General features: G+C 41.8%; 1 protein-coding gene across 2 annotated transcripts in view; it reads left to right on the forward strand.

Moving 5' to 3' along the window:
* The window catches only part of Herc3 (HECT and RLD domain containing E3 ubiquitin protein ligase 3), a 103,915-nt gene extending 91,879 nt beyond the window's left edge, over window positions 1–12,036 (forward strand). For both annotated transcript variants that reach the window (XM_052719159.1, XM_052719160.1), the window contains 3 exons: window positions 7,855–8,038; window positions 8,246–8,348; window positions 10,339–12,036. In XM_052719159.1, coding sequence (XP_052575119.1) covers window positions 7,855–8,038; window positions 8,246–8,348; window positions 10,339–10,547 — 496 coding nt within the window. In that variant the 3' untranslated portion in view covers window positions 10,548–12,036. The remainder of the gene's footprint in view (window positions 1–7,854; window positions 8,039–8,245; window positions 8,349–10,338) is intronic.
* The last annotated feature ends 12,701 nt before the right edge of the window (window positions 12,037–24,737 follow it).

Genomic DNA, 24,737 nt, shown 5'->3' on the forward strand with positions numbered 1-24,737 from the left:
TTTTGATGGGCTTTATCCACTCTGGTACTTAATCTGGAATACAGTAACACATAGTGAGGAATAGTATAGATGAGGTGGTATGTGATGAACTCTTGTCTGACCTCTCATGAAGCTTCATACAGGAAAGGGTGGGGGGCGGTGAAGGACAGACAGCAGCTAGGTGAAATGGTTGTGTTCTCCAGTCCCTGCTAGAACCGAGTTTCAATTCCTTCCTTACCCATGTGTTAATTGTTCCTTTTAATCTCCATTTTTAATTCCAAATAATTATGTCAACTTCAAAGGCTCTTTTTGGTATGTTTATTTTTATTGACATATAATTCTTTATTATACAATTTACTCAAAGTATTCATTGAGTTAATGTAGATCCCGGAACTTCTTCATTAGTAAGTACCCTGAAACAATTTGAAGATCATTATTTTAAAAGTATTGATAGTAATGCTATTAGAATTGGCATGTCAGGATTTGAGGGTATGTGTTAGTTTGCTAGGATGCTGCAATGAAGTCTAACAGACCAGGCAGTTTAAACAACAGCAGTCCATTGCTTAATAGTTAAGGAGGCAAAGTCCACACAGGTCTTGGCAGGGTTTGTTCCTTTTGAGGACTGTGAGGGAAAGAGAGGTTCTCTTTTTTGGCTTGTGCTGGGTGCCTTCTCATCTCTTCATAGCATCTTTTCCATATGTTATAGATACAGATAGGTCCTTTCTCTAAGGTTCCATTCTATGTGTGGCTCATCCTAATGACCTCAGTTTAACTGGTTATTGTGATGGCTAATTTTGGATGTCAACTTGATAATATCTGGAATCAATGAAAATCCAAGCAGCTGGGCATATCTGTGAAGGATTTCCCTTGATTGGATCATTTGACATGGGATGATACCCTTAATCCGGGTCATACGTTCTGGTGCCAGTCCACATAAAAGGACATGGAAGAAGGAAGGTTTTGCTTTTTGCCTGCTTGCACTCTCTCTCTCTCTGGCAAGTTCATCTCTCCTACTTTAGAGGCATCTTGTTGATGGTATTCCAATGTAGACTGCTCAGTGGTTCTCTTGGAGTCCTCTGGGACACCAGCACCATTTTAGGACTGCAGACTTGAATGACTCCTGTGTTCTTTCCATTTGGAGATAGCCATTGTTTGATTAGTGGGATCACAGCCTGTGAACTACTCTAATAAAGGCCTCTTTCATGGATATTCATTCATTCTATCAGTTCCAGGCCTCTAGAACAGAGGATCTCAACCTGTGGGTCATGACCCCTGAGACAAACCTCTGTCTCCAAAAAATTATTACCATTTCTAACAACAGCAAAATTACAATTAGGAGGAGGAGGTGTATCACTGGGTGTGGACTTTGAAGCCCACAGCATTCCCAGTTAGCATGGGTGCCCTCCCTCCTCTCGCTCTCTCTCCTCTCCATTTGTGTGTGGTGTCACTCTGTCTCTCTTTGAATTATTTCATGAAGTTTATGATTTTTTTTTTTTTTTACACTCTGTGTCCTGGGGTTCATCTAGACACTTTTCAGTAGAGAACGCTCCTACAGGACAGGTGGAATTGAGGGGGGAGTTAATGACTTGGCCTTCCATATTTGTGTTGTTGCTGAGACCTGGGCATGGAGACGTCTCTCCTCTGTTGAGTGTCTAATGTGAGTTTCTGGGCTGCCTGTTTAGAGGAAGTTTGTTCTGTTGTTGCCCAAGCTTGACCGACTTGAGGGCAGGTATGAGGAGTTAGTTTTGATGCTTAGTGTTGCATGTGGATTAGCTGAATGGGAGTGATTCCAAGTCAGTGGTCAGCAAAACATCATGGCACAGGCTAGAGAGACACCTCGGTGGTTAAGAGCACCGGCAGCTCCTTCAGATGCCCCCAGGCTTGATTTCCAGCACCCACATTGTGGCTGACGCCATCTGTAACATCAGTCCCATGGAGATTTGATGCCTTCTTTTGTTTATGGGCACCAGGTGTGCAAGTATTCAGACATACAAGGAGGCAAAATACCCATACCCATAGAATAATAATTTTTAAAAAGGAATGGGGGAGGGAAGCTTTAGGTTGAGAAAACATTTGAAAAAGAGAAAGAAAGGAGGAGGAAGGGAGGGAGGGAGGGAGAGAGGGAGGAAGGAAATGGCACAAGTAGCTGGATCTGCTTAGGTCGGTTTTCAGTCATTGCTCCCCAAGCTATGCCTGGGACTGAGGTGGTGCTGTGGGTGGGCCGAGTTCTTGGACATCACCGGTCTAGGACTGTATACAAACTGAAGTAAGACTTAGGAATTTGGAAGAGTGTGGGTGGGGCTGATAAGAATCAGCTGGTGGACAGGGTTTGCAAAAGGAACCCAGCCTTGGGGGGGAATGGTGGAAGCAAATACTCAGACTAGACAGAAGCACAGGGTTTGTGACCTGGTATAGCTCTGAGGACTCAGGAGAGTGCAGGAGATCCAGTAGACAACACCTACCTTCATGATGAGATAGTGCTACCATTGTTACATTTTAAAATTTAAAAAATGCAAATATTCAAGGAATAAAACAGCAACTGTATTTATATTTACAACCTCTGGTAAACATGTTTTTCTTGTACATTTTAATGAATGGCTTTTATGGTAACATTTTCAGGCTTGTCTGTAGTGAATTCTGGTGATACTCAGTACCCCATTGCTTTCTCCACTCACTCCCACGTGTCCTTTTCTATTCCCAAATAGTGCTTTTTCTGCTCTCATGTCTATTATTGCTTTTGTTGGGGAAGTTTATCACAGCAATAGGCAAGGAAAGTAATCACAGGCAAAGGCTAAATCTGTAACCTGGCTTTTTTGGGTGGTGCCACAGTCAATATGGCAATGCAGGCATTTTTTTGACAATTTCATTTCCGTTGGATTTATTTTCCAATATGTCTATTATTGGTATATAGAGAAGCCTCTGACTTTTGTACATTGATTTTGTGTATTGCTGCTTTGATGAAAGTATTTATCAGATCTGAGCTTTGTAGTAGAGTTATGACATTTTAAGGATAGGATCATATTGTCTGAAAAATGGGATACTTTGTCCTTTCCTATTTATAGTCCTTTTATTTCCCTTCTTGCCTTTTGCTCTGACTATGATTTCAGACTATATTGAATAAAGGTGGGGAGTGTGGCCACCCTTGGTTCATGCCTGATTATATAGAGTAAATGCTTTCACTTTTCCCCATTCCACATATTAGCTATAGTTCTGTTACACACACACATACACACATACACACAAAACGGGACCTTTTCTGTTGTTTTTAGTCTTCACTTCATTGATTTTTGTTTTGATTTTTACTGTTTTTTTCCCATTTGCTAATTTCGGATTTGTCTTGTTCTTATTTTCCTACAATGTTAGATTATTTATTTGAGATCTCCGAAATGTTTTGTTTTGTTTTGTTTTTGTTTGTTTGTTTGTTTTGGTTTGGTTTGTTTTGGTTTTTCAAGATAGGGTTTCTCTGTGTAATAGCTCTGGCTGTCCTGGAACTCACTATGTAGACCAAGCTGACCTTGAACTCAGAGATCCACCTGCTTCTGCCGCCCTGAATGCTGGGATTAAAGGTGTGTGCCACCGCTGCCTAGCAAGATCTCTGAAGTTTAATGTAGGCACTCATGGCTCCAAAGTTCCTTCTTAGAACTAGTTTTGCTGTGTCCCTCAGGTTGTGGTAAGTTGTATTTTGATTTTCCTTTGAATTTGTTAATTTATTAATTTTCTCTCTGATTTCTATAACCCACTGATCATTTAAAGTGTATTGTTCAGTCTCCATGCACTGGCTTAATTTCTATAGTTTTTCTTACTATTGATTTCTGAGTTTCTTCTATTATCTGATGAGATACAAGAAAAACTTCCAATTTCTTCTGTATTTATTGATTTGCTTTATGGCCTCAAATTATTCGATTTTAGAAGAAGTTCTGTGGGCTGCTAAGAAGAATGTATATTCCATAGCTGTTGGATGGAATGTTCTGTAGGTGCTAATGTTAAGTCCATGTGTTCCGTGTTACAGTGTAACTTGTGTTTCATTGCTCATGTTTTTGTCTGGATGACTTACGTATTGATGGTAGTGAGTACTGCATTCATCCACTTGCATTTTATCTGAACTTCTGGGTCCCTTTGCTTTCAGCACTGTTTGTTTTCTGTTCAGCACACATGTACTTTCAATTGTTATCTCTTCTTGAAGGAATGCGCTCTTTATTGGTGTAGAGTTAACTTTTTATCCCTTCTGACCAGTTCTCACTTGAGGTATGATATGCTGGATGTAAATATGGCTGCTTCTACTTGCTTTCAGATTTTTCGCCGGGGGTGTTATTTTCCCTCCTTTCACATCCAGTCTGTTTATGCCAAGGAGAAAATAGGCAAATCTTTTTTTTTCAATCTATCTTGTCTTTTAATTGACAAGTTAAGACCATTTACACGTGCGATTAATGTTGCAAAGTATGTAATAACATCTCCCTTCTTCATCTTCAAGGTTTGCTGGTTTACTGACTTAATAATGTGTGATTCCTCCCTGAGCTCTTAAGCCTGTGAATACCATTCGTCTGGGTGGTGTAAAGCATTCCTTTAAGTGTCTTTTGAAATGCTAGCTTTAGTGGTTGTCCAGAAAAGTCCTTATTCCTCCTCCTAGTACAAAGGATCGCCTTGCTTGATACAGTAATGATAGGCAGTTACTTCATTTCATTTTCTACAGGCCTTAGAGTGTCTTCTGAGAGGTCTTATTCTGAGGGTGTTATTTGGATAGGTTGGTCCTCACAAGTCGTTGAGATTTCCCCTTCAGCTTTCTGTGATCTTTTTCTGTCCTGTATTGCGGCGGTTACGCCATACTATAACACAAAGAGCTTTCTGTCTGTCTGTGGTTTGTAAATACCTGTGGCACTTGGATGTCTGTTTCTTTCCCTAGATTTGGAGAATTGTATGGAAAAAAAAAAAATGATTCAGTAATTCATTCTGTATCTCAGCTCCTTCTTCTGCATCACAGATTTGTAGTTTTGATCTCTTGGTTGTGCCCCAGAGGTCTTTACATAGTGTAGCCATGATTGCTCTCTGAATTAGTCATTCTTCAACCTTGTTGTCCATCCGGATTTCTTTGTTCTGCCTGGCATAGTATATTGGTGATACTATCCATGCAGGTTTTTGTTTAATTTAGTGAGCTTTTTATCTTTCCATTCCCAAATTGTTTTAAACTAGTCTTGGTCCTAAATTCTTTTATATTTATTAACTGTTTTCTCCTTTCCCAGCCGCGAAGACTGAGGCAAAGACTGAATAAGTAACTTGCCTGGGTGGGGGCTGTAAGTGGCCATGCTCTTGCTTTTCATTGGTACCATTGGAGGCAAAAGAAGCAATTTGCATGAAAGCTGGCGTGGTTTACCACACACTGAGAAGCTTGGTTAGCATTGAGCATTCCTGAGTTCTGTTTATTTGGAGAAATGCAGATCTAGTTAATTCTCTAAAGCTGTTCTGCTTTACGATTTCCGTTCTGTGGCTGTACCATCTTTTCTTTGGTCATTCTTATGCTAGTGGATCATTGGTTTTGTTTCTCTGAATTCTCTTGGTAACAGGGACGTGCTGCAGCAGACATCCCCAGCTCCTTTTCCTGTTTCTCCAGTATCTCCAGGTCTCTTTGAAAGCTCATAGAGGGGCAGGTGGGAAAGGAATCTATATTTTCAACTCTTCCAGATACCGACAAATTCTCCCTTTGAGGATTTATGTCTCACTTCTTAGTTTATGCCCCTGTTTGTGAGAGATTAAAATAAACACATGCACAGTGGCCTGCCAATCTATAAAATAGAATTTTGATCCACAATTTACAGAGGAAAACTAACTTTATACAGTAAGCCATGTGGGAGGACTGCCTGCTCTGTGGGCTTTCTGTTTTTCTCGGTAACTTGATAACAATCAGATGAAAATGGCCAGGATTTTGAACATTTGACAGTCTTCCTAATTTTTGTTCCAACTACCAATTTAGTACTAAACAGAGGAAAACCAAATGTGCACACCTAAATAGTTGCTTGGGTGCCACACATCTGTTCAGCCAGCCACAGCTTGCATGTGACAAAGGCCTCCTCTTAATCGGGTTGTTCTTGAAGTGGTCCCTTTTTCTGCTGTGAGATGCTCCCTCCCATTCCTGCTTTTGAGTCACACAGGTAACAGCAGTTGGCTCCTTTGCTATAGAATAATTTGATTAAATAGCCTTTGCTCTTCTCATGTGGCTGCTCCTCATTCATTTCCCAAGTAACCATGTGTGGTTCCTGTCATTCCCCAGTTTCTCCCCACTGTGGCTCGTGGCTCACTCTGAGGCTCCAGTTTCCCACTGATGTTATCTCATTTTGAAGCTTATGCTAGTCTGACGCATGTAAATGGTAATTCACTGCTGTTTTCATTTGCAGTGGCCTAGTTATTGGGAGATAGAGTAGTTGTTTCCTGAGGTATGGAAAAGATTTGTTAGGAAAGGAGATACAGCCAGATGTGGTGGCACAAATTCGTAACCAGTCTAAAGCAAAGCAAAACAAAATGAAAGAAAACAGTTACGGAATTGTGTTCTTGGGCCAAGCATACTGTAGGATTTGTGTAGTTTTCTTATTTTTTTCCCCTCCCCATCCCGTGTGTGTGTGTGTGTGTGTGTGTGTGAGTGTGTGTGTGTGTGTGTGTGTGTGTGTGTGTGTGTGTGTGTGTTTGTGAGAGAGAGACAGAGACATGCTAAAGGATACTTTCAAGCATCCTTCTCAGGAACTGTCTACCTTGCTTTTGGGGCTTAGCTCTCTCGCTGGGATCTCAGCTCACCAGTCAGCCTGTTGTTTGGCAAATGCTAGTCTCTGCTGGGGATACCACAGCTGGCTTTCCGTTTGGTTGCTCAGACTGAATTTGGATTTTCTTGCTTGGACAACCAACACTTTGCTAACCAAACTGTCCCTCTAGCCCTTTAGTAGTTACTTTTTACTCCCAAATGCAAAAGAATCTTTATTCTGGTAGATTTTAAAATGTTGAACAAACTTCTGAGGAGATAGGGCTGGGAGGCTGGCTCAGTCCGCAAAGTGCCTGCCTCACAACATGGCAGCCTGAGTTTGATCCCCAGAACCCACATAAAAATACTGGGCATGCTAGTGCCCTTGCAGCCCAGTGCTGGGGAGATGGAAGCAGGTGGAGCCACAGGGCTTGCTGGTCGGGCAAGCTGTCCTCCTCCGAGAGTCCCAGCAGGGATAAACTCCGAGTCATACAATAAGGTGATGTCATTTGAGAAGTGATACCAGGGATAGTCCTTCGACTTCTACATGCACATGCATGTACACATACATACATAAAAACCCAAACAAAAGAAATACACAAGGGGGGACTGGAGAGATGGCTCAGTGATTAAGAGCACTGGCTGTTCTTCCAGAGGACCCGGGTTCAATTCCCAGCACCCACATGGCAGCTCACAACTGTCTGTAAGTTCCAGATGTACCCTCATACAGATGTACATGCAGGCAAAACACCAATGCACATAAATAAAAATAAAGAAAATAAAAAGAAAAACCTAAAAATTAAAGAAAAAAAAAAAGAAATACACAAGGATATAAATACCAGGCAGCTTCAGTGACAGGGCAGTTAGCTGGTGACTATAACTGTGGGCATCTTTTAAACAGTGTTTTTCTTTCTCTTAAACGAAACTCTAAGCAAGACCTTAAAGAGATGACAATTGGAGTACCTCAGGTAAGGCCAGTAGTTTGGTTTTATACCATTGCCTCCCTTGCCCCAGATCACCACGATAGGCCCTCACCTGATGAAGAAAGGCCATTGTCATCACTTTCAACCTCAGAATCGCAAGGTGGCTTCAGAAAGCCTGTGAGACTCTGTGCCAAATCTACAATGCATCCTATTTCTCTGGTCCTCCTGCAGGCAAGAATTCGTGGATGCATATGTGAATTATGTGTTCCATGTCTCCGTTCACGAGTGGTACACAGCCTTTTCCAGTGGCTTCCTAAAGGTGTGTGGGGGCAAAGTCCTGGAGCTCTTCCAGCCTGCGGAGCTGAGGGCCATGATGGTGGGGAACAGTAACTACAACTGGGAAGAACTGGAAGAGGTGAGTTCTGGAGAGCACCAGCAGCGGGGTAGGTGTGCCAGGGATCTGTTTCCTTCAGATGGGCTGCTCTTGAGCAGTTGATAGGGGTCTTGTGCCTCCCGGCCATTTCCATCTCAAATACAAGTGGTATCCGACGTGCACTGTGACATTGTCCTGATTCTGTAAGATACATGTTTTTTTGTTTGTTTGTTTTCCTCTTTTGGACAGACTGCTGTCTACCGGGGTGATTATTCGGGCACACATCCCACTGTGAAACTATTTTGGGAAACATTCCATGAGTTCCCACTAGAGAAGAAGAAAAAGTTTCTCTGTAAGTATTCATCACGTCAGTGGGTTGTCCTTATTTTAGCGAGACATCATGTAGGGTGGTATATTTCACAGGTAAAAATTAACTTCTAAAATGGCTAGATAATAAAGAAAATTAAGCTTCAATATATTTGCAGTATATTAATTAAAATGTATTGTAGGCTGTTCGTACACATATGTGAAACAAGAAGATAAAAGTAACTAAAGAGTCATTTCACTGATCTTCACTTTCTCTAAAAATAATAGTCACTTTAGGTGGAAGCATTGATTCGTGCTTATAGCCCCAGCTACTTGGGAGGTTGAGACAGGAGGATCACTTGGGCCCAAGAGATTAAGATCAGTCTGAGCAACATATTGATAACCTGCCCTCCCAAATCTAAAAAGATTAATCTGGAAAGATTCTAGATAAAACTGAGAAGATTTATTTACAAAAGCTTTATTGTGATATGAATAACCTAATATGCCGTTTCCCTCTTTACAGTGTCCAGGCAAGGGTGGTGTAAGCAGGCTTTAGTATAGACAATTTTTAGTGTAAAACTATCACAGAACAGTTTGGGAGTAAGTTCAGCACCTCAGAAAGAACAAGCTCCATACTTGTCAGGATCGTTCCTCATTTCTTCCCCATATCCATCCCATCTTAAGTTTATGTGTTACAGACATTCTTGGAAATAGAACCATACCATATGTAGTCCTTTGTAACTGGCTGCATGACATCTGAGTAGGTCATTAGCTTTAGAGAGTGAAGTGGAGTTAGTTTCCATGCTCAAATCCAGCCTTTTAGAAATGGTTGGATCTTCCTGTCTACATCTGTGTAATCATGCCCATAAATCAGTGAATAGAATACAGTTTTTATCTGCATGAAACAAGAAAGGAGCTTAACAAGCAACTTCTTTGCTTTCTAAGAACGAGCAGATATTAATATTAATGCAAGACTTAGCTCCAGATTCTGCTGCTCACATGGAGTAAAGATGAGAAAAAACCACAAAAAACCAGTACCTCACACTAGAGCTCCTGCTCTTGTTCATAAGCTGTTGAGAAACAGTGCCATGCACGTTGATGAAGGGCGTGGGCTGCCAAGTGAATGTGGAAAGCTGTTACCTTCAGGTGAAGCATTCCTTCTGGTCCTGGGAGTTTCCTTAGAAAAAGGACATTTCTAGTTATAGAGAGCATTCAATTTATGGCGTGTGTTGTCTGTTCATTGTTGTTGTGTTATTAATTCTGGAAGCTTGGCAAGAACGGTTATATGTTTATATGCCTTCGCCATGGAAGGTTGTTTGAAATGGCTGATGAGGGCTGCCAGATAGTACAGTGGAAGAGTCCTTGCCTAGCACCTAAAAGGCCCTGCATTCAAACCCCAACACCACCACAAAAAAAAGAGAAGAAAAAAAAAAAGAAAGAAAGAAATGGAAAAGAAATGGTTAATGATTTCATTGTGGTAATTTCTGGCAAGTCCACAGTGAAAAAACAAAACAAAACAGCAACAGCAACAGCCAGCACTGCAATACTGGACACAGGAGAAGACGGCTGTGCTTCTCTACTTGGTGCAGGAGAATTTAATTATTTCTGCCAAGCATCAGTGTATGGCAAGAGTGAACTGTTAAAGAACGTGTCGGTCAGGTCTTCTGGTTTATGACAAGGGGGGAAATGAAGTAGATCCCTGGAGGGAAGCAGCAGCCCGAGTGGCTGTTCTCAGCCATCTGAGGAAAGAGAGACCTTGAGGTCACAGAGACTTGAGTTCTTTGCCGGTTTCTTGTACAGAAAGGCCCTCTTTTCTTATGCCAGTTCTTTTCTGCTTTGCTTTTGTGAAGGCTCCTCTATGAGGACATGGGTCCTGTAGAGGTCCTCGAGCATGTCTGAGCATCCACTATTCCGGTGCAGCCATGTTGGTACATAAATGATATTGTAGTTCCCATGGAAGCCACAGGGTGTCATGCCTTCATCTGTCGCCTGGAAGACCGTTTGCTTAGTCATTGATGCCATTTTCTTTTCCTCAGTGTTCTTGACAGGCAGTGACCGGATTCCCATCTATGGCATGGCCAGCCTGCAGATTATCATCCAGTCCACAACCACTGGGGAGGATTACTTACCTGTGGCCCACACCTGCTACAACCTTCTTGACCTCCCTAAATATAGCAGCAAAGAGATTATGAAGGCTCGGCTGACCCAGGCCCTTGACAATTATGAGGGTTTTAGTTTGGCCTGAGGTTTCCCCAGCTTACCGAAGACATCCTTCCCTTTCTCAGTGGCCACATTGCGGCTGGTACAAAATATCATGGGGAGTGATTTCTATTTTTTTATTGTGTAAGTGGATTGAGACTTTTGAATCCTAAATCCCAGTCAATATGTTTCTGGGGTTCAGTAGTAAATACTCTTTTTGAAAAATCAGTGATTGAGGATTGGCCAAAAAATTGGCTTTAATATGGGAGGTGAATTGGATTTTGTTTTGTCTTGTTTTGTTTTAAACCAAGGTACCTATTGTTCCTTTGTCTGTGAATGTGTTGTGATCTGCTGGATTAAATGGCAGTAGGTTTTTAAGCTTTTGTTTCCCAAATGTGACTCAACCCTGATGTTTCTTCTCCATGGTTCCCTGCTCTTTTCCTAGCTTCTCTCTCCTCTGCAGAGATGGCAGACTGACATAACCCTTCTTGCCTGCCACGCAGAGCATTCCCTTTCTCTGCAGCTTTGGAAATGCATGGCTTCTTGCAGCCCACTCCAGCCCACAGACGGAATAGGCTTCTTCAGAACTTGCAACCAAAGCGCTGAGTCTGGGTCCATTACTTGTCATAGCTCTTGAGACTATAGGGGAGCCTTTGTGAACACACCCTGCTTAAAGAAAATAGGTCATGAAGGAATAGCAGCCTTCTGTGACTGCCCACTGCCTAGGGCTCCCGAAAGGCACATACAACAGCCTCAGGTTGCAGGTGGGCTGCATGTGTATTGTTAGCCATGACACCTGGATAGACAATGAATTAGTAGACCCCTTTACCTTGCTTTTGAAGCAAGTTGCATTTTCTTGTCTACATATTGCCCAAGAATGGTATAATTAGTAAACTTCTGTTCCTTTCTTTATTACTTTATATTTATTGCTTCCTCTTTCTTGCATTTCTTTCCTGTGTTCCCCAACCCTTCCTTTCCTTTGCTCTCTTATTCTTCCTTGTCTTTCCTACTTAAATCAGTTCTCCTCTTCCTTCTAGTGGATGCATGCTGTCTTTTTTATTTTAAATTTTGTAAGATTTTTTTTTTTAACCTCTGTCTCTAACTGTTAAAATATGAAGACATTCTTTATGGTAGAGTTTTTGTTTATCACGTTTGAAATGTTCATTTCAGTGTAAATGTTCATATATGTGTGTCAAAAATTATATGTTTAACTGCTCATCATTGGATAAGAAATTCTACATGATCAAAGAACTCATGTAATCCTAATTTTAAATATGTGGTAGCTAGAGAAAAGATTTATTTATATAAAATGAAGTACATATAGATTGTGATGCAGCATTGAGTCTTGATGGAAGGAATGTAGATTTTAGCTTTTTTCTTTTTGTTTTTAAAAGTTATTCCAATTGCTAAATTGGTAGTTTTTCAGTCCTTATAAATACATTTAAAAAAGATACACAACTATATGAAATGTTTATTTTCTATGTGTGTGCATATAGTTCAATATTATCCAATAAATTTGGTGTTTTAACTTAAAACAGTTTTGTATTGTATTTGTGGGATGGATGGACAGTGTGTTTTCCATGGAAGCATTAGTTCTTCCAGCCAAGGAATTGAATGATTCCTGCCGAAATGGGGTGGAGCCAAGTGCTCTCCAAGTGGCTAGGAAAGCCATGGGGCCAATGGGAACAGAGAAGGTTGTTAATGGTCAAATAACATTTCCCAGAGAGGGAGAAGAGTTGGCAAATGCTCAGACTTGGGAGAATACTTACGGAAGAGCCTGGGAGAGTTTGAGTGGTATATCAGAGGGAAGAGAATAATGACAAATAGAACTGAGAGGGAAGGAGGACCTCAGGGCCCTGAGTTGGGAGTCAGCTTTTGTGAGTGGCTCCCTACGATGTGTTCAAGGATCCGGAACTGGAGCGATGTGACATGAACTTGGAAAGGGTGAGATGCGGCTGTTGTGATTTAGAGGAGTTAGAATGTGAGTCAGCAGCTCACAACACTGAGGAAGTAACAGTGGAGACAGAAGAAGACATTTGAATAGCAGAGAGTGGGAGGAAGGGACCCAGAAGTGAGTCAGACTTGGTCATCTCATTCAAATGAGTAGTATTAGCCCACGTACACAACCTGGGTGTGGAGCCCATCCGGAAAGTATTTTCAATCAATTTAATATAAGTACGATGCATTTTTGACAGAGTTAAATCGATGGTTTAGAAGTAATAATTGGTGAGATGACTCAGTGGGTAAAGGCACTTGCCAGCAAGCCTGGCAGCCTGGTTCAGTCTCAGGACCCACCTGGTGGAAGGAAAGAACCAACCCCCGAAAGTTGTCCTTTGACTTCTGCTTGTGTGACATGGCATGTCCATGCCTACACACACACACACCACACACACACACACACACACACACACACACACACACACACACGCACACACGCACACACGCACACACACATCAATATATATAATAAAAAATAAGATACAAGTAGTAGGGAGAACAGTAGCTTTTTAATGCTTAGATCCATTCAATAAACATTTAGTAGCTTACATAAGTGCTAAGTGTAAGGGAAATATTTTCTTTGTATATTAAATTTAGAACACAGTCAAGCTGTTTCAATTTTTTATTGCAAAATTTATTTCTTCAGTGTTTTTCATGTTTTTAGTTTTTCCAGTTTTAGATCATTCCATTTTTGCAAGTAACATCTTTTTCCTAATAAACATTTATGTCACAAACTCTAGTACTTTTGGACTTCAGCATTCAGATTTTCACATTTCCAAAGCTGATAAAAGTGGATTGACATTTTTATCCATGTAAACGATAACTCTACAAGCTCACAGATGGAACTGCTTAAAAACATGCTTTCTAATTAATTGCTCATGGGTTAAGTAACTAAAGAAGATATTTGAGAAAAAATGTTTTTTGAAACCTTTTGGAGATTAACTTTTATTTGAATCATGTGACCTTTATAAAGAAAACAAACGACAAAACCTGTGTCCAGGGAACGTGCATAGCACATAATAGTTCTCCAGTAGATGTCACCCTCTTGGAGCACCTCACGAGGTAAGGAAAGCAATGTTAAGTTCTCAAATTGACTCCTCAGAGACCTCCCAGGCACAGCCCAACTAACGTGTGCTTGAAATATTTCATCTTCAAGTAGTGTTTGTTTTGCTTTTCAAATATGGTTATTAAGTCTTTGAGAATTTCATACAATGCATTTTGATCATAGTTTTCCCCGATCTACCCCTCTTCCCTACCCTCTTAGCTTTCCATTTCCTTTGTTTTAAAGCCGTGGAGTGTGGTTTGTGTTGCTCAGATACTCTTGGGTGCACCTGCCCTGGGGAATGATAATCAACTTAAAGACAATAACTCTTCCTATCAAAACAGCTATCAAATGTCAATGGCTCCTCAGCTAAGGGTGGGGGTTTTGCCAACCTCCCTACTCTGTTCTGATTGTACCTAGCTTGAGTTGGGACACAGGTCTTGTACATGCTGTTACAATCCCAGTTAGTTTATGTTCACGCTTGTCCTATTGTATCTGGAAAACACGGTGTAATTGTCGCCATCTAACACGCCTGACTCTTACAGTCTGTCTTCCAGGATGACCCCTGGGCCTTGAGAGGAGGGGTAGAATATAGACATGTTGTTTAGGCCTGAAGAGTGAGAAATCTTTTCTGCACAGTGACTAGTTGTGGGTCGCTAAGTAAATTGCCATCTACTGCAAGAAGAGGATTCTCTGATGAGGGTTAAAGGATGCACTAATCAATGGGCATAGCACCGAGTCATCAGGAGTTGTTCTAATACTATCAGAATAATAGTAGGGGGTTCTACCCTAGGCCCTGTAACCTAACCAGCCACAGGTTCTTGGTCCCATCAACAGTGCTATGCATGGGTTCCGTCTCATGGAGTGAGCCTTGTATCCAGTCAGAAGTTAGTTACTCCCACAACATTCATGGCATTGTTGGCCAGTAGGCAAATCTGGTAGAACAATCATTATTATACATAGCTTGCAGGGTTCATAGCTGGGTAGGAATGATGATTATTTTTCTTTTCCAGTAGTTTGCATAGCACCTTTCAGCACTATGAAAGCTAGCCAGTAGGGATGAAACTTCAGGTCAGCACAGCTTGATTTGTCCATGTTCTATGACTCAAATGATGATTTAGCAATAGGGTCTTATTACCAACAAGTTCTGGAGGGTAGCCGAGAGATTTGGCAATAGCCTGTTGTATTTGGGGGGAATCAAAGTGATTCCATTGGCTAATAACTCAAAAAGAGGTAGCCCATTCATGGTTCTGGGCTCTTTATTTGTGGTATCTGATTAAGTATCGTCCCCTGTTCTAGGGTAACTCCATTTCATATCTCTCCCCATGGTCTCTTACTAGTTTCCTAACCTCTAGGTGTATTCCAAATGAACTACACATAGTTAAAGATTTAAGGCCAACATCCACATAGGAGAGGAAATGTCACGTTTGGTTTTCTAGGTCCAGGCTACCTCAGGAGGATTCCCTGGGGCTCCATCTATTTACCTGCAAATTTCATTTATCTTAAAAGCTGACTAACACTCCATTGTATAAATTATACCACAGTTTCATTATCTATTCATCACTTGATGGACATCTACGAGGTTTCCATATCCTGCCTATTGTGAATAAGCATCAATTAATATGAATGAGCAAGTATTTTATAATAAGACGTACAGTCCTTTGGGTATATGCCCAAAAGTAGTATAGCTGGACTGTGGTAGATCGATATTCTCTCTCTCTCTCTCTCTCTCTCTCTCTCTCTCAGAAACTCCACACTGATTTCCATAGGGGCTGTACCAGTTTACACTCCTACCAGCCATGAATTAGTGTCCCCTTTTCCCCACATCCACACCAGAATTTGTGTTTGTTTGTTTGCTTGTTTGTTTTAACTTAGCTATTTTGGCTAGGGCAAGATGAAATCTCGAAGTAGTTTTAATTTGCATTTCTCTGATGGCTAAGGGTATTAATATTAGAAACTGTTTCTCAGCCATTTATATTTCAAAGTTTGAGAGCCCTGTTTAGTTCCATGCCTTATTTTTATATTCCTTTATTTTCTTGAGGTTTAGCTTTAGTTCTTTGTGTTTTCTGGACCCAGTCCTCTGTCTGTAGTAGATATATAGCTAGTGAAGATTTTTCTCATTCTGTATTTTTCATCTTCACTCGAATGTTCTTCACTGTGCAGCTGCTTGTAGTTTCATGAGGTCCTATTTGCCAGTTATAGGTCTTATGTCTGTACTTCTCTGGTCCTATTCAGAAAGTCCTTCCCTGTGCCAAAGAGTTCAAGTGTATTCCATTTCTCCTCTGTCAGATTTGGGGTATCAGGTCTTGTGTGGAGGGCCTTGATCCATTTGGAGTTGAGTTTTGTGCAGGTTGGTAGGTAACATCGACTTTTGTTTTCTTACCTACAGCTATCTAGCTTGACCAGAACAATTTGAAGAGACTGTGTTTTCTTCAGTGTTAGTTTTGGCTTCTTAACGTCTGCACCCTCAATTCCCATCCATTGTTAGATGTGTCTGGTCTTTTTATGCCAATATCATGCTGGTTTTATTATTATACCTCCAAAATGTAACTTAAAACCAGAGATGATGATAACTCCAACAGTTCTTTTATTGTTTGGGACTGTTGTTCCTACTAATCCATCTGGTATCTTCTTCAATGGATTTTTATTATACAAGTCTTTCTGTTCCTTAGTTAGACTTATTCTAAGACATGTTTTGATGCTGTTGTTTGTTATGTGAATACAGAAAGGCTCCTGATTTTTGTGTGTTAATTTTGTATTCTGCTACTTTATAGCTTTAGGGGTTTTCTGTTGGAGTTTTTGAGGTCTTTTTAAGTGTAGAATCATGTTATCTACAAATAAAGATACTCGGACTTCTTCCTTTTCTGTTTAAATCTCCTTCTGTTGTCTTATTACTCTGACTTGTACTGTGTTGAGCAGAAATGGAGAGAGTGAACACCCTTGTTTTGTTCCTGATTTTAGAGGAAATGCTTTTGAGTTTTTCTCCACTTAGATGTTGGCTGTGAATTTGTATGTCTCCATATTATATTGAGGTCTGTTGCCTGTATCCCTAGTCTGTCTGGAACTTTTATCGTGAAAGGATGTTGTATTTTGTCAAAAGCCTTTTCTACATCTAAGGAGATGATCATGTTTTTTTCTGTCCAAGTATGTTTATGTGATGAGTTTAGTTACTGATTTACAGATGTCGAACCACCTGCATTTCTGGGAGTATAAAGCTGGCTTAATCATGGTAGAAAATCTTTTTTATTTGCTCTTGAATTCAGTTTACAATTTTTTTTTTTTTTTTTTTTTTTTTTTTTTTTTTTTTTTTTTTTGGTGTTTTTCAAGACAGGGTTTCTCTGTGTAGCTTTGCGCCTTTTCCTGGAACTCACTTGGTAGACCAGGCTGGCCTCGAACTCACAGAGATCCGCCTGGCTCTGCCTCCCGAGTGCTGGGATTAAAGGCGTGCACCACCACCGCCCGGCTCAGTTTACAAATATTTTATTGAGAGTTTTTGTGTCTATGTTCACCTTAGATGATGGCCGTAATTTCCTGCCTCCCTTCCTCCCTCCCTCTCTCCCTCCCTCTCTCCCTCCCTCTCTCCCTCCCTGCCTTCTTTTCTTTTCTTTTTTTTAGAACTTTGCCTGATTCTGGTATCACATAAAGAATTTGGAACTGTTCCTTCCCTTTCTACTGTATGAAATAATCTTAGGAGTATTGTTGTTAGTTCTTCCCTGAAGGTCTAATAGAATTCAGTGCTGTGTCTATCTAGTCCTTGGATTTTTAAGTTGGGTGATTTTTAATTATTGCTTTGAATTGGTGGTTATGGTTCTATTAAATTACTTTCTTCATCTTAATTTGATTTTAATAGGCCATGTATATCTAAAGATTCATCCATTTCTTTTAGATTTTTTAGTTTAATGGAATATTGGTTTTTAAAGTGTGTCCTTATAATCCCCTGAGTTTCTTCGGTATCTATTGTAGTATCTCCCTTTTCATCGCTGATTTTATTAATTTGGGCCAGCAAGAATTTGCCTGAGGTTTGGCAATCTTGTTAATCTTTTCAAAGAACCGGCCCTTACTGATTATCTGCATTGCTTTTCTCGTTTTTAGTAATTTATTATTTTCATTGTTTTTATTAATTTCGGCCCAGATTTTTATTATCTCTTGCCATCTAAAGTGTTGTTTGTTTTTGATTTTTCAAGTCTCTCGGGTGCATCACGAAGTTACTCCAAATGTTGTGATGTGAGATACTTGGTGCTGTAGATACTCCTCTTAGGACTGCTTTCATTGTGTCCCCTAGATGTCAGCATGTTGTGTTTTCATTTTCATTCGGTTCTAGGGAATTTTGGAGTTCCTTCTTCACTCCCTCTTGACCAGACTTCCATTCAGTAATGTGTTGTTTAGCTCCCATGAATTTGTGCGTCCTGCCCTTCCTGTTGCTCACATTCAGCTTTAGTCCACTGTGGTCGGATCAAATGCAGGTTGCTGTTCAAATTTTCCAGATTGGTTCTGACTTGCTTTGTGACCTAATATATGATCAGTTTTGCAGAAAGTTCCATGGTCTTCTGAGAAGAAAGTGCATTTTTAGTGTTTGGGTGGAATATTCTGTAAATGTCTGTTAGATCCATTTGAGGTATGATATCATTTAACTTCAGTTTCTAATTTAGTTCCCCCTCCCCCCCACCCCCCGCCAGATGACCTGTCTATTGGTGAGGCTGGGTATTAGAGTCACCCTCTATCACTGTGCTGGGGTCAGTCTGTCAGTTAGGGTTACTATTGCTGTGATGAAACACCATGACCAGAAGCAACCTGAAAAGGAAGGGATTTATTCTGCCCACAGTTTCCTATAACAGTTCATCATCAAAAGCAGTGAGGGCAGGAACCTGGAGGCAGGAGCTGATGCAGAGACCATGGGGCAGGAGGGATGCCGCTTACTGGCTTTCTCTTCCTGATTTGCTTGGTCAGCCTGCTTTCTTACAGAACCTAGGACCACCAGCCCAGGGATGGCAGCATCCACAATGGGCTAGGGTCTCCCATATTGATCACTTATTAAGAAAATGCCTTCCAGTCAGATCTTAAGGAGGCCTTTTCTCAATTAAGGCTCTATGTCCTCTCTGATGACTCTAGTTTGTGTCAAGTAGACTTGAAACTGGTCAGTATAGTACATATGTTACAATTGTAGTATCCTGCTTGGGGATTTTTCCTTTAATGGCTATAAAGTATTCTTCTGTATCTCTTTTGATTAGTTTTTATTTGAAGTCTATTCAGATACTAGAATAGTCTGTTTTTTTCGTCCTTTACCTTCAGGTGATAGCTCTCAGATCATTGGTCATGAGGTGTGTTTCTTGGAGACAGTGAAAAGATGGATCCTATTTTCTGATGCCACCTGTACATACGTCTCTTTATTGAGGAGTTGAGATAATTCATATTGAGTTATTATTGAACCATGTGTCTATTTCTGTTCTTTTGTTGCTTGTGATGGGGAAAGGGATAACAGAGCAAATCCTGCTAATCCCAACGGTGAGAAGGAGACCACTACCACAATTTGAGCCAAATTGGAAGCAAGCTTGATTTTTTTTTTCAGTTGGGGTGCCAGTGACTGCCTCCTAAGTTGGATTAAAGAGAGCATCCCCAAAACCATCTCTTGGGCCCATTTTAAGGAGTAAAATCACAGTAATTTTACAGGAGGAAAACAATGGGGTCAATAAGGAAATACAAAAAAATCTTTAAAAGCCTTCATGTGGTCATCATGTTATTTGGGAGGGATCAGGGAAGGCCAGGGAGGGTCAGGGTAGTCTCAAAAACAAATCACGGTCATGGGTTGGGGAAGGTCAGGTCCCGGGAAACAGAGACCAACTCAACTCTCACAGTAAATAGAAACTTTTAAAAACTACGGCATAATGGCTCCTGCCTTCCAAACGGAGTCAGACAGGTCCCTCAACGCCTGCATCTTTAGAGAAGATGAAGAGTCTCCCTTGACTTAAGCCTACCCTTTTCAGTTGAAGGTGACACAGAACACACTATTGTGCCTTTCTAGTCCAGGTTCTTGGAAAAGAGAAATGACTAAACCCTGCAAGAGAGGAGTCCTGGACAGGACAGACAGGCCTTGGTTTCTGGCTGTTAAGTTCCTGCTTTGGGGCTGCCAGAGGGATACGGGCAGACCCTTTGTCCCTCTTGGCCAAGTGTGGATGCCGGTAGAACCGATCCGGACTTCCCTTGAGCAGGAAGCTACCATCCCCGGCAGCAGAAGTTGTGCTGGAAGAAGTACCAACGTGTGTCGCAGAGGCCTTGCCTCTCCGCAGACTGGTCCATGCAGGCTTTCTGACTTGCGCCTTCTCTCCTTCCAGAGTAAGGGAATGTGTACTGTTTGGTTATTATAGCACCAGTAAAGTTAACTCAGATGTCAGCTGCTTTTCTTTTCCTTTTTTTTTTTTTTTTTTTTTAATTTTTTCTACCAGGGTGACTGGGTGCTTGGCAGAGTGCACAATCACATGCTCTTCAGATCTTTTGAAAGCTGATTTTCCTCAGTCTAATCCCATGGGAGTTAGGCACAATTTATGATAATTATGGATTCAGTTCCCACCGGTGTTGAACTTCCTGACTAACTGAACTAAGAATTAAAATATACCCCTCGGATGGAGCCAGACACTAATAACCAGGCTGGTCTTTTTGCGGTCCCCTTTTCTTTCAGTTTAGGAGGGAAAGATAGCAAAAGCATGTTGTAAATAAGCCCATTCCCTCTTGGGTCCTCAGAGGCCTGTGTTCTCCAGGGTGAAAAGCCAACAGCAAGGGCCAAGTAGGTTCTGGCTCAGTGTCCTGCAGGGCTGGCTGGACACAGTCAAAGCTTCTTGTTAAAAATAGACCTCTTGACCTTTTGTCCCTGAACATTCAAAACTGAAGGACTCTCAAGTTCAAGTCACTGTCAGAGGAGAGACCTGGACCTTCTAAATTTCCGAGGTAACGATAGCGGTGGGAAGGGACAAACATTGTGGAATAATTGGAATCTGAAATCTGCCCCGGTGCTGCTGGCCTCGGCCAGGCATGGTCTTCAGCTGGTTCTTCCTTCGTGTGATAAGAGTGGAGGACCCCAAGAGGGGAAACCCTACTCAGTCAGGGCTGCAAGCTGTGGAATTTAGCAGCTTGGCAAAAGTACAGCAACTCCCCTTCCCTAGGGTACAGTTAATTTTTAGTTTAAAAATACACCCTAAGATAAACTTCAGGACATCTAAGTCATCCAGAAATCAATTCAAAGGCTGTTCTTTGCCTTCACTCCATGGGACTCAGGCCTTTGTTTCCACACTGATCTCAGTGGCCGTCTCAGTTCATTCTTCTGATGCGTCTGAACAGATCAGGACCTCCCAAAATGTTTTAGGGAGAAGTACACTTAGAGGGTTTTCCATGCCCTGTGAAGGAATTTAGCAAGCATTAATCCTTCTGAGAAAGCAGTCAGGGTGTTTGAGAATAGTGATAGTCACGATTTGTTTTTTTCCCAACAGAATAGGTTAACTGTTTCCATAAAATCTTGCTCATCTTCACATCCTGAAGTTGACCTCTGACCTACACACACATACTCATGTACACATGTACCCACATGTGCACATGTACACACATGTACAACCACACACAACACACATATGAGCACAACACACACACACATATGGCATGCATGCACACACATGTACAATGCTCACACACCCTCATACACATGGGCATGCACACCCATACACACATGAACACATGCTTGGACATGCATTCCTGCACACAGATCTTATCTTATTAGCACTGACCCATACTTAAAGTGTTGGTGTCATATTCTGTTTCTGGCATGTATAAATTTGGATTGAGACAGTGGGTGGGATGGAGAATGATCTTGGGAAGTACAATGCCTCTTCTGAAAGACTTCAGAATGTGTTTCTGGACTATAAAAACATTATTTCGATGCTGACCCGGCATTGAGCCTATAACAGCCTATAAAGCAAGTACTGCAATCATTTGCACTTTTTCATATGTAGAAACACAGAGCCCCTGGGAGGATAAATGCTCTGCCTAGATCACACAGTGGGGCCTTCAAGTGCCTACACGGTTCTGGCTCCGGGTGTTGACCAGTGGGCCCACCCTGTCTTGTGACATAGGAGGTGGGATTAGTTGTAGAACTGCTCTTGTCTACAGATCCACAACATGCACCCTGCACCCTCCTTAAGGTTGGACAAGCAACATGGCAGCAAGCAGAAAAGCGTTACCACGCGGCCCTTCCTGAGACTCTGAATCCCGAGGCCCTTTCTCAGCTGCAGCACTCATCCCAAAGTCCTCACCGAGGTGGCACCCCGGTAGCCCAGCCACGTGTGTGTCCAGATGTGAGAAGCATTCTCTTACCTGTTGCCACTGTCCTTCCCCTAACCATGCCCAGTAATAGACAGTGATCATCAGTGTCTCAAAATGTCTTACCAAGTCGTACTCAGAGCTGCAGGCCTAGAAGGATGGCCTAAAGATTGATGTATGTCTTTGAATGGCTTTTGAAAAATTAAATTCAAAGTTGCAAAAGAGCCTGAATTTCAGAATTCATAGCAACGTCTGATTTAAACACACATAGGCTCCACTGGGAGTCTGAGTGGTCCAAGGGATTTGCTTCTCACCATGTTTTGTGCCTTGCTGCCCTCGTGATAAGCCTTGTTGCTGGAGAAGAAAGTGAGAACCAAGCTGTCAGCACCTCTAGGTCTTGCCAAATCCCTCCCCCACCCCCATCCACATGCCAGGATGCTGAAATGCACTTGGGAATTTTGACTTGGCTTAGTGGGTATAAGATTCTACTGAGTAAGTCCAGCCTTGGCAAGCTGACCTAGTTTGGAGATTACATTGGTAAATTTTGTCTTACAAGCTGCTGAATCCATTCCAGAGAGGCAATCATGAAGCCACTTCCCCAGTGTGTGCCCTCCTACCACATGGAGGTCTCATCGCAACCTTCTGTTCAGGCTGCCAGCTCTACAAACTACCACAGGAGGAGAAGCAAAAGTGCCACACAGCTGGGGCAGAGGACAGCGTGTGCATTGAGTGCATCTGGCACTCGACCAAGTTGTAGACCTGTGTGAATTTGAGCTCACTTAACTTTCTGCTCCCGCAAAAGAAGCAGCATCACCTCCCTGGGCACAGAGCTTGCTCTGCAAGCATGAGGATCTGAGTTTGGATCTCCATCTCCCATATAAACAGCTGGGAAAGGTCATGCATCCATCCCTATAACCCCAGCATTGAGAGGAGGAGGGGTGCAGATCCCAAAAGGTCCCTGGCCACTTGAGCTTGCAGTTTTGTCTAGAGCATTGGTTCTCAATCTTCCTAATGCTGTGACCCTTTAACACAGTTCCTTATGTTGTAGTGACCTCCAACCATAAAATTATTATTTTTTTGCTACTTCTTAACTGAGATCTTGCTACTGTTATGGATTGTAAGGCAAGTATCTCTGTTTTCTGATGGTCTTGGGTGATCCCTGTGAAAGGGTCAGATTGTTCAACTCCAAGGGGTCACAACCCATAGGTTGAGAACCACTGATTAACAGCCCTTGTGTGAAGGCAATAAGGTGGAGAATGCTAGGAAGCTTCCAGTGTCCTGTTCTCCTCTGACCTCTGTCCGTGTAAACACAGCATCCTTCATCGTCACTCTTACATGTGTGTACCACAACTAACACACGCATACACACACAAAGCAGCATCAAAATATTGAAGGAAACAGGTTCACTAAATGCCCCCTGCCACTTCTTCCAAGTTCATTACTTTGGACTCATTGTCAGAAAAACTAAAGTACTCCAGGTGGGCTTCAGTTTGGGAAGGGTGGAATGAAGTATCATCTCTGTGCCCTGAAGTCACTCATATTTCAGCAGTGGGACAAGGTTCTTCCAACCTAAATGATTTTCAGTCACTTGGAACGTATACAGACACGAGCTGTTTGAAGGTCACAACTATGCTTTCTACCACTGGAGTACTGTGTCCCCTCAGCCATAGGGGCATGGAGTCCTGTGCCTACACTGGAGGCTAGCCTTCAGGGAGCAGGTGCTGGGTGGCACCTGGCCTGCCAGGTGACTAACTCTGAAGGCTGAGCTGCTTCCTTCACACAGCTGCAATGTCTTTTCTCCAGACATTTACGGTCCTTGTTTACTTTCAGAATAGTAAATGCCTAAAATATGTACCTCAGGTGGCCTCGTAGACTTGCAAATGTACTTAACCAAAGAGAGGGCTCCTTGGGGCCCTTGCTCCTGCACCTCTTCAGCTCTGTTAGGAATAATTTCAAGGCAGGTGGTAGAAAGTACAACCTGCTTTTCTAGTTTCTACACTGACTACCACACATGGGCACAGTGTGCTTCACCTTGCAATGCCCTCCTTCTCTGGAGACGGAACAAAAACCTAATCCTCATGAGGCTTTGCAGGGGCTCATGTGGACCAGCACTGGATCCTACAAGAAGGGAAAGGTCATACCCCAGCTGCAGCTCAGTTACGTGATGCTGACACAAACTTCAGAGCTTCTACAGTTAAAAATAGTTTATTTTTTTTTAATAAAAAATGCCGTCATAAAAATGTACACAATGGTTTGCATTCAGCTTCTCTTTTTAAGGACATTGGTAACTTAAATATTTTCTGCTTATATTTCATATAAATATTGCTGTGGGCCTATATTAGTAACATTTTACCCATTTCTGATTATTTTCATGCTTTCAAATGGAGAATTAGATCTGTCAACAAACTGATTCCTTGGGCCATGCACTTGACCATGGCTGGCCCCATTCTGGGAAAAATGAAACTTTATAGAGGCATGAATCTTCAAAATAATATGAAATTGTAAATGCATAGACTTTTCCCCTTCACATATACATCTATGTGCATCTGAGGTTCTGGCCTTTGTCTATATCCATACATGTGTTATGATCATGGGGCAGTGGCCAGTGACATGGGCAGTGCTGGATATGTACATATTACTCTTGCTTAGAACATCCCTCGTTAAGTAGAATTTCTAGCCACGCTAGTGTGCACAGTGTAAATATAGCAATTTGAAAACATGCTGACTTGTCTTTGAAAAAATGTTCTTTTTAGTACATTTTAGGGTCAATCGGACAAAGTTATGTCAATGAAGGAAATTAGAACACATTCTGGATTCTGCTAAACATACATGGCACTTCAGGGAAAATGTGGCTCCAGCATTCAGGAGACTGTTTTGTCCCTCCCTACTGCTTGA

Source organism: Peromyscus californicus, unplaced genomic scaffold (genome assembly GCF_007827085.1).
Source record: "Peromyscus californicus insignis strain IS unplaced genomic scaffold, ASM782708v3 Scaffold_6__1_contigs__length_162567912, whole genome shotgun sequence".
Classification (NCBI taxonomy): domain Eukaryota; kingdom Metazoa; phylum Chordata; class Mammalia; order Rodentia; family Cricetidae; genus Peromyscus; species Peromyscus californicus.